Source organism: Saccoglossus kowalevskii, chromosome 20 (genome assembly GCF_978046115.1).
Source record: "Saccoglossus kowalevskii chromosome 20, keSacKowa6.1, whole genome shotgun sequence".
NCBI lineage: Eukaryota > Metazoa > Hemichordata > Enteropneusta > Harrimaniidae > Saccoglossus > Saccoglossus kowalevskii.
This window is the reverse complement of record NC_140660.1, coordinates 25,628,564-25,638,707: the sequence shown is the minus strand read 5'-3', so window position 1 is coordinate 25,638,707 and position 10,144 is coordinate 25,628,564. Positions and strand designations below refer to the sequence as shown.

Genomic DNA, 10,144 nt, shown 5'->3' with positions numbered 1-10,144 from the left:
AGAAAATTGGCGTTGTACGTGAAACATCTCCGAGCACTGTCCAATAAGAAAACTCCAGTCAAGAAAAAGAAAAAAATTCTGGTTCAGAAAGGAGGTTTCCTGGCCGCCTTGATTTCTCCCTTAATTTCGAGCATACTCCCTCCCCTACTAGGTCTTAAATAGATGGAATCCGTGAAGAAGATGGCTTTAGTCCCTGCTGAGCTATTATCTACCATCCAAAGCCAGAATGCTCAAATGACGAGACCTGTGGTGAAATCATTGACTTCGCTGGATAGAGACATGAACGACATAACGCAAATGGAAGAGTTGCCTGAAGATGAAAAAGTCAAACTGTACCAACAGGTTCTACGCAAGTACTTGTTGTTGCGGGAGAAGAAAAACGAACCGATTCCAATCTCCGTTACGCAGCAATTACCCAACACTGATGCTGTAGCCGATCAGGAATCTCAACCCGACAAAGATGGTGTGCCAGATCAAATTACATCCGAAGTCTTACAAAGTGTTCCCAAGAGCATGCAGAGAAAAGCGAAGCTTCTACTACAGAAAGTTAAACAGAACCAACGGGTCGACTGGGGTGAAAATGGTGAATTAATCATTGATGGACAATCCGTGCCAGGCACGCACATCATCGATTTAGTCAATGATTTCTTGCGTAAAAGGAAGAATTTCACCCCCACAGGTTGGAGAGAATTTGCCGAAGTTATGAAAATGTCAAATGTACCTCAAGACCTTGTTGGCAATACAGATCGGTGGTCTTACATGCATACCAACACACTCAAGGGGAGAGTTCCGAAGAGACGTGGACCCCATGTGGTTTCCACTCCCATTCATCCTCGACACACGTGGGTGACGTATTAAATAGAACCTCGTCGCAACCACTAGATCTCACTTTGGTTCAGTCGGTCGTGATGGATCCACGCTGTCCTGCTTTGCTTTCGTTTATCGAACGTATCCACTGCCTCTGCGCGTGTGAAATAACCACACCCGTAAACAATGACGAAGAAGATGGACACCGTCCTAGACGAACTGTTTTACGATGTCCAAAGTCCTGGAAGTTACGGGGGTTTGAATTCCCTTTATGCTGCCGTAAAAAAAACAAAGAGAGGAAAAAAGATAACCAAGTCGGACGTGAAGAAGTGGTTGAGTAAACAGGATACATATACTCTGCACAAACCTTCTAGACGGTCCTTTAAAAGAAGGAGGGTGGTGGTTTTCCAAGTGGACGAGCAGTGGGAGGCTGATCTATGCGATCTCTCCTCGATATCCAGATACAACAGTGGATACAAGTTCTTATTGACGTGTATCGATGTTTTTTCAAAATATGCTTTCGTCGTACCTCTGAAAGACAAGAGAGGGGCGAGTTTGGTCGAGGCATTTCGGAAAATACTCGGGAAGGGGCGTCGCCCTGACGTTTTGCACACGGACAGAGGAACTGAATTCACCAACAGACTTTTTCAGAACTACCTCAAGAGCGAAGACATTAAGTTCTTTACTACAGGCAATGAGACTAAAGCCAGCATTGTGGAGAGATACAACAGAACCATCAAGGGAAAAATGTTCAGATATTTCACGAAGAACAACACGTTGACTTATCTACCTGTATTAGACGACATGGTACGTTCTTACAACAATACCCATCACAGAAGTATAAATACCAAACCCTCACTCGTTACCTACGCGAACCAGAAAAAGGTCAGAGACATATTGTACGGTGATCTAAACACAGAGAAAAATGGGTTGAAGAAGAGGAAGATTTATAAACTCGGTGACAGAGTCAGAATCAGTAAAACCAAACACGTTTTCAAAAAAGGTTACTTACCCAATTGGACCGAAGAGGTATTCACGATTGTTGGACGTCTCAACACACAACCACCTGTTTACAAAATTTCAGATTACAACGGCGAAATGTTGGAAGGTACTTTCTACGAAGAAGAACTTCAGAAAATAGTAAAAGACGACGATGCATTGTACATTGTGGAGAATGTGCTGCGCAAGAGAAAACGTAAAGGTCACGTGGAATATTTCGTTAAGTGGCGTGGGTATGATGATTCGTTTAATTCTTGGATCAGGGACTTGCAACGTTTATAAATACCATTCACACACACGATGACCCGATTCATTTCAAAAGATCATCATGTCTGGAAAGGATTTCTTTTTGACGCTCCCTAGTAATGCCTCGCTCGATGTGTTCCCGAACAACACATTGACAAAATACACTGTCAAACTACCGAGAACGCTTTCGCTAGATGGCGATTGGGAAGTAGCATTGGCCGACATCCACTACCCAAATTCGTGGTACAACGTCGTACATGACGAAAATAGGATCTTTTACGATGCCTCACCCAATATGAGAGATCACGGAGAACTGAAATTGAATCCGGGCTACTACAACTCGATCGAAATGATTTTAGATGCGATTCGAGAAAAAGGTCTACCAGATGAAATACTGATGACATATAATTCGAGGTCAAGGAGAGTGACCGTGGCAGTTGAAGAAGGAGCTCGTGTAATCTTGATGGGTGGATTGGCTGAACTGTTAGGATTTCCCTCAAATACAACAATTACAAACGAAAGACGCACTAGTCCCTACCTTGCCGACATTAGAAGTTTGTATTCCCTCTACGTGTATTGCAATATAGTCGAACACCAAATGGTCGGTGACGTTTCCGTACCTCTCTTGAGAATAGTCAACATTGAAGGAACCCACGGTGATAGCGTCAATCACACTTACAACAAACCTTACTTCCTGCCGATTCGAACGTCAACATTTGAGACTGTGGAGATTGATATAAGGTCTGATACGGGGGAGAAGGTGCCATTTCAACGCGGACGAGTGATCGTGACGCTGAGTTTTCGCAAAGCTCGTCCTTCGCTAGTGTGAAGAAAAAATGAACAGACATCGACCTTACACTCCTCACGTGGGGGTTTATAGAAATTACTACATGAATCAGATTGGACGAGGATCTGTATTTTCTGGCGCGAGACTGCAACGCGGATATGGAATCGGAAGTATGTTTTCTGGATTGGCGAGATCGGCCGCACCTCTGTTAACACAAGGTCTGAAAGCAGTGGCAAAACCAGCGCTCGATGCCGGTTTGGGTATTCTAGGTGATGTTGTACAAGGGAAAAACTTTAAAAAAGCGGCTTCGAGTAGAGCAAAGACTGCGGGTCGTCAAATTACTTCTTCGGTATTGAGCAATTTATTTGGAAGACCCTCTCAAACGGGGCGAGGATGCACCATCAAAAGAAAGAAGACAACAACGAGACGTGTCATTTCTTCCAAGGCTAAGAAGAGGAGAAGATCTCCGGATATATTCGACTGAACATCATGGCTTTTGTACACGAACACTCCTGTGAATGCGCAAAGACGGAACTCGATCTCTTTACTATTCCTCCGACACAGACAAGTATCGAAAAAGGAAGTTACGAAGAGGTAAACCCACTCACGAATATAGCCGATGGTCCGATCGAATTTGTAATACCTTCGGCCGGAAGTGACTACATCGATATTGGTTCTATGCTTTTGCACATCAAGGCTAAAATCACGAATGCAAATGGAAGTAATTTGGCTGCGGACGCCACTGTAGGGCCTGCAAACTTGTGGTTGCATTCCCTCTTCAATCAAATCGACGTGTACCTAAATGGAAAGCAGATTTCGGATGCATCTCCCACCTATTCTTACAGAGCCATGATCGAAACGCTATTGAATTATGGAGGCGATGCCAAATCAACACAGATTGGTGCTGCGATATTTGAGAAGGACATCGCTGGAAAAATGAATGTTGCAAACCCAAGGGCTGATGATGGTGACGCTAACATGGGACTCAAACGTCGATACGCATATACATCACTCAGTAAGACGGTCTACATGATCGGACGAATACACGGGGACATATTTTTTCAACCAAAGTATTTACTCAATGGGGTGGAAGTTAGACTGAAATTACATCGAAGTAAAAATCAGTTCTGCTTGATCAGTTCAACCGAAAATCCAGCATTCAAAGTAGTCATCACCGATGCTACCCTCCTAGTGAGAAAAGTCAAGTTGAGCCCCAGCGTACAACTGGGACACGTTGAAGCGTTGAAACAGGGTACTGCAAAATACCCCATCGATCGATGTGTTATGAAAATCACTTCCATCCCGGCTGGTACAATGTCATTAAACAAAGATTTGATCTTCCTCGGTCAGCTGCCCAAAAGGATCATCCTGTGTCTGGTTTCTAATACGTCTTTCAACGGATCCTACGAAACAAATCCATTCAACTTCCAGAATTACGGTATCACATCACTGGTTCTCAATGTTAGAGGCGAGCAAGTTCCCGCAAAGCCATTGAAGACAGACTTCACGGCAGCTGGTGGCAGAAGTTGCATCATGGCTTATTACACTCTATTTACCGGTACAAATAAAATGGGTCAAGACCAAGGCAACGGCATCACTCGAGACGAATATCCCGAAGGGTACACAATCTTCGCATTTGACCTCACTCCCGACGAATCGGCCAGCGATTATCACCTCAATTTGATACAAGAAGGAAAGATTGGTCTTGAGATTCAGTTCAGACAAGCATTGACTGAGACTGTGTCCGTTTTGATTTATGCTGAATACGATAACGTTATCGAGATTGACAGAGACAGAAATGTATTGACTGATTTCTAGCTGCGATGGACACGAATCAACTGAATCGTATTCTGTCGACTAATCCGTACACTAGAAACGTGTTCTTTGGCGTTTATGCTAGAGATCAACTGCCTAAGGCTAAAGTGTTGGAGTATCCCGCAGCGTTCGTATCAAACACCGATGATAGTAGCGGAGGTGGACACATTGGGTGGCTTTTTATCTGAAGGATCCCTACCGTGGAGAATATTTTGACTCGTATGGTAGTCAACCCTACTACGTGGAATTTAAGAGATTTCTCGATAAAAACGTTTGTACATGGGTCTACAATCATCAAATACTACAAGCTCCGTTCTCTACAGTGTGTGGTCAATACGTCCTGTATTACTTGCTGCGCAGATGTCGAGGGGAACCTATGAAGTCCGTAGCCGACTCTTTTACGCATGATAGACATTTGAATGACCTTTATGTGAACAGATATATCGAAAACGTGACCGGACTCAACCTCCCTATTTATGACAAATATTTTTTCCCACGCAGTTTTACTAGATGACTTATGCTTTTGAAATTTCACATGTATATATATATATATATATCGATTTCATATTATTTCTCTTTTTTTCTTTTTATCACAGATGAGCGATTCTGATTAGAAAAGTGTATTGACTTTTCGGTGTTACTCGTGTTTTCTTGTTTTTATCATAATCGAATACTTATCCGCATTTGAAAATGTATACTTTATATACTCAAAATGTCATTTTTTATTCTTATATTACTCAGTTTTTTAATCCATTCTTTTTGTTTATTTACTTAAACAAGAAACAAAACAAAATAAAAACAAATTGTATACTTTCTATATACTCAAAATGTCATTTTTTATTCTTATATTACTCAGTTTTTAATCCATTCTTTTTGATTATTTACTTAAACAAAAAAAAAACAAAAAACAAAAACAAAACAAAAACAAAATGTATACTTTCTATATACTCAATTTCAATTACTCAGTTTTTAATCCATTCTTTTTGATTATTTACTCATTAGTAGATTTCCCTTCTTTGTGTAATAAACTCTGTTAGTTTTCAAAATGATGTGTATTTATTAGCGTGTGTGTGCGTGTGTGTGAGCGCCCTCTACGAAACATTCTGAAAAATCTTTCGTCCACGCCTGTCCAATTAAAAAATAATTAAAAATAATTAAAAATAATTAAAAAATAATTAAAAAAATGATGGTAATTTATGCAAATGTATTCACGATGACCTCGACACGACCTCGTATTCACATCAATTTTATGTATGCAAATGTATTCACAATATCCCATTGTGACGTCATCCTCATGAAAAATCTTTCGTCCACGCCTGTCCAATTAAAAAAACAATTAAAAATAATTAAAAATAATTAAAAATAATTAAACAAAATAATTACAAAAAATTGATGGTAATTTATGCAAATGTATTAAAATATCCCATTGTGACGTCATCCTCATTCAAATTATCCCCTTTACGGCCATGGACGCTCATTTATGCTAATTTATGCACGAATTCCCATTGTGACGTCATTATTTATGCTAAGCTATGCACGGCCTCCCATTGTGACGTCATCCCTCCCCGTATGACGTCATCGCATCCGAGTATGAACAGCGCCCTCATGGTCGTCCCTATAATACGACCTTAACTACTCAAGTACGGCACAATTATGTTTATTTAATACCTTGTACGTTACAGTCACTACGTATTTATATTTCACTTATAAGTCGAGTTATTAATGAAGAAATATAATTAAGCCGTACTTGCGTTTTTGACGTAATCACACAAAATATCACTAGCACTTGAAACCCTCAACATGTCTTGTTTTATAGAACTGTTTTGACAATAACATGTTCAATAATGTAACACATAGCACAATGCTGTTTCGCGTTACCATGGAAATATAACTTCATTATTGTACATAAACTAATTATTAATGTCAAATGTCATTGTGACTGGTCACGTACATTTTTTTTAACTTTTCAGGTGAATGTGTGTTAAACTGGTATTTCTGTCCAAATTATGTGTATTAAACATGATAAAGATGTATTCCCACATAGTATTACATTAGTTTGATCACCGTGAGAAATGATGAATCAGTTGTTATGGCAATACATATGAAAATATTAGAGCACTGAAAGTCAGGTGTCTAACACTAAATTAAACTTTTTGCAAGTGTTGCGTCTCTGAATTCAATTTCAGGATTTTTTTAGATAAAATTTCACATGAACTGTTTTAAAATTCCATTATCCTTACACGTTTAAACGAGTTGTTTTCCACATATTCTAAAACATGGGAATGCCGCTCTAATGCAAAACGTGCAAGTCATAAATGTGAAAACACAAAACGAGTTTGCTCATAGCTACCTAAATTTACATTACACTTTTTACAGTTGTAGCCTCTTGTGAGTTTCTTGTGTATCTAATATTCTGTTCAATGACGTCAGCAATTTGTAGACTTGTTCGAAGTTCGTGCAAATATGAACCAAATAAATACATCTTTGCCAGAATTTCTGTGTTTCAAACCAGATATTTACCTACCATGCTGACGTATGACAGATATGACTGAATTAGTATAATGATTGACTTACTACGAATGGGACGGTTTGAATGACACACTAAGACAAAACATCACGTCATACTAAAATACTATTTTTAACCAGGTTTTGATCTGGGGGAGTTGCTCATTTGCAGTAAGTGGGTGTGCCCAATTTTAACCAATCAGTGCTGAGAATAAGTAAACATAGCTTATGTTTGCTATCACATTGGTAATCCCTTTCATTGTACAGCGAGCAAAGCATGCAGCTGAATTTTATGCAGTGCCAACAATTCTGTCCCACCCCAAACCCATTAGAAATGGCGGGTAGCTCTTTGCCTTTTTTTCCTTTGTTGTTTGCTCGCCTTATTTAGACGCTTTGAGTTTTGTTATGTTTTTCCTTTTTGTATTTCAATTTACTGCTTAACAGTCGCTTTGAGTTTTGTCATTTGTGTCTTTTTCTGCTGTTATTTATTTTTTTCATCAAGGGGTTTTAAGTTTGTTTTCATTTGTTGTGTTTTAGTAGTAGTCTTAGTTTGCCAGTGTTTATCCATATTTCAGCAACCCTTAGATTGCCATGGCAACAGATTAATTCAGCAATGCATTTTTATTGGCCAAACTCCTAGTTTAGTTATTTAGAATAAACCTACCCCTATTGGATCCCAGACACGTGTGCATGTCTTTATTCTCTTTCCTTGTGATATGCAGCCCTGTCGCGACCTAGATTTAACACTCGTTATTTGTGAAGTCAACAATATAATTCTATGCAGGATTATATGAAAAACTCAGGCAGTCAACGAATGGGTTATAATGTACTATACTTAAACAGACCCGATTTGGTGGTAGTCGTCGTGGGTCTCATATAAACAAAGATGGCGACTTTGACTGAGACGCCACCGAGCTCTAATTGGGTATTTTTTAGGTGATTAGAAGGTATTGAAGGAGTCACCGGCGGTAATTAGTGTAAGTCACGACCAGGTCAAACTTCATACTCGTGATTCTCATCAGAATAGCGCATTGAATTGTGGGAAAATCAATGTTTATCAACACAAATGTCTCACATGCTCATCGCCACGACAACCGCTTACATCGTTTTCACAGATTTGTGACTGTTAACCCTTGAAGAATTTAACTTTTAAAATGAGTATCATTATACTCTACGAAATACAAAAAAGGACAGCAAGATACATCCCCAAATTAAGAGTTGGCATAAAGTTGGAGGCAACGGCATTTAAGAGTTTTTTTGTTTCTTATTAAAAAAATAAAACAATCTCGAGTGAACAATAAATTGACATCATGTTGTCGGTACATGAACCCATTTGTGACTGGTAAATACACACACTTGGTCCACGAGAACAACGTGCTAATATTATTATCAGTTAATTATAAAGCCATTGAGGGCATAGTTCATTCGGAGCCACTTAAAGCACGGTAGTCGTCGGTGACTGTGACTATTGCGCAGATCAACGAGTATGAAGTGAGATATTTCCAAGCATTAACAAGTCATTGTCAATGACACGTTCCCGTTCCGTTTATATTTGAGTGACATATACATTCAAAGCAGATCATGACCGAAATGCACCTGCATATGTACAACACATTGTGCTAAATCTGAACAAAATCCATCCATGCATGACTGAGATCCGGTTCTGGAATTGTGAAAATACGTGATTTTGATGCATTTTCGGCCTTAAAATGGCCATCATTCCGCTATTGTTAAGCAGATCATGAAACAAATGCACATATCTATTTGTGACATGATGTACCATGTGTGTGTGAAGTTTGAACTTGATCAATCCAGACATGTCTTGGATACGGATCCAGAACTGAATTCTTGAAAACAAAATGGCCGCCAGTCGGCCATTTCGAACTTGACCCGAAAAAAAAGACGTGCATCAAGGTCCTATTATGTTTAATGTATGTACCAAATTTGAACAAAATCCATCCATGCATAACTGAGATACGGGTCCGGAATGGTGAAAATGTGCGATTTCAATGCATTTTCGGCCTTAAAGCGGCCCCCATTTGGCTATCGTTAATGAGATCATGAAACAAATGCACATACATATTTGTGACATGATGTACCTTGTGTGTGTGAAGTTTGAACTCGATCAATCCAAGCATGTCTCAGATACGGATCCAGAACTGAATTCTTTAAAACAAAATGGCCGCCAGTCGGCCATTTCGAACCCGATCCAAAAAAAAAATTACGTGCATCAAGGTCCTATTATGTTTAATGTATGTACCAAATTTGAACAAAATCCGTCCATGCATAACTGAGATCCGGGTCCGGAATGGTGAAAATGTGCGATTTTGATGCATTTTCGGCCTTAAAATGGCCGCTATTCGGCTATCGTTAATCGGATCATGAAAAAAATGCATGTGCATATGTCCCATATAATGTGTGATGTATGAGTGACGTTTGAACTTAATCGGTCCATGTATGTTCGAGATACAGGTGATCACGGACGGACGCACGGAAGCACACAGGGCAAAACATAAGTCCCCGTTTTCGGACTGCGTCCGAACGGGGACTAATTAGGTAATTTTCATGTGATTGGACGGTATCGAGTCACTGGTGGTAATCAGTGCAAGTCGCGCCCAGATCAAACCTCAGACTTGTGATTTCCATTTGAAGAGCACGTTGGATTATGGGAAAATCTATGTTTATCAACACAAATGTCGCACATGCGCTTCAGGGCTCATACCACTAATTGAATTTCCATAGACGACAATGTTAACATATGACGAGATTGCTATATGAAAATGATGAAGAAAGTTGAAAACATGGCTCAAAAATGGGAAATCAACATGCCAGTAATCAACCATATGAAAAAAACTAACATGTTGCCCAGCTCAAACTCTTGCAAATCTCAGGTAAACAAGACACACCTACTGTATTTAGATTGCACCAAGAAAAATCACTGGAAAAACACCAAGATTAGAACATCCAAATACACACAGAATAAAC

The 10,144-nt window shown here is 39.6% G+C and overlaps 1 protein-coding gene across 1 annotated transcript; it reads left to right on the top strand.

Annotated features, from left to right (window-relative positions):
• Positions 1–3,328: 3,328 nt before the first annotated feature.
• LOC146730172 (uncharacterized protein F54H12.2-like) lies at positions 3,329–4,657 on the top strand. The gene has a single exon (XM_085494465.1). The coding sequence runs from the start codon at positions 3,329–3,331 to the stop codon at positions 4,655–4,657; it is 1,329 nt and encodes a 442-aa protein (XP_085350591.1).
• Positions 4,658–10,144: the final 5,487 nt, after the last annotated feature.

What these genes read in the sequence shown, in the direction of transcription:
- LOC146730172 (XM_085494465.1), top strand. Translation starts at nt 3,329, where the DNA reads ATGGCTTTTGTACACGAACACTCCTGTGAATGCGCAAAGACGGAACTC.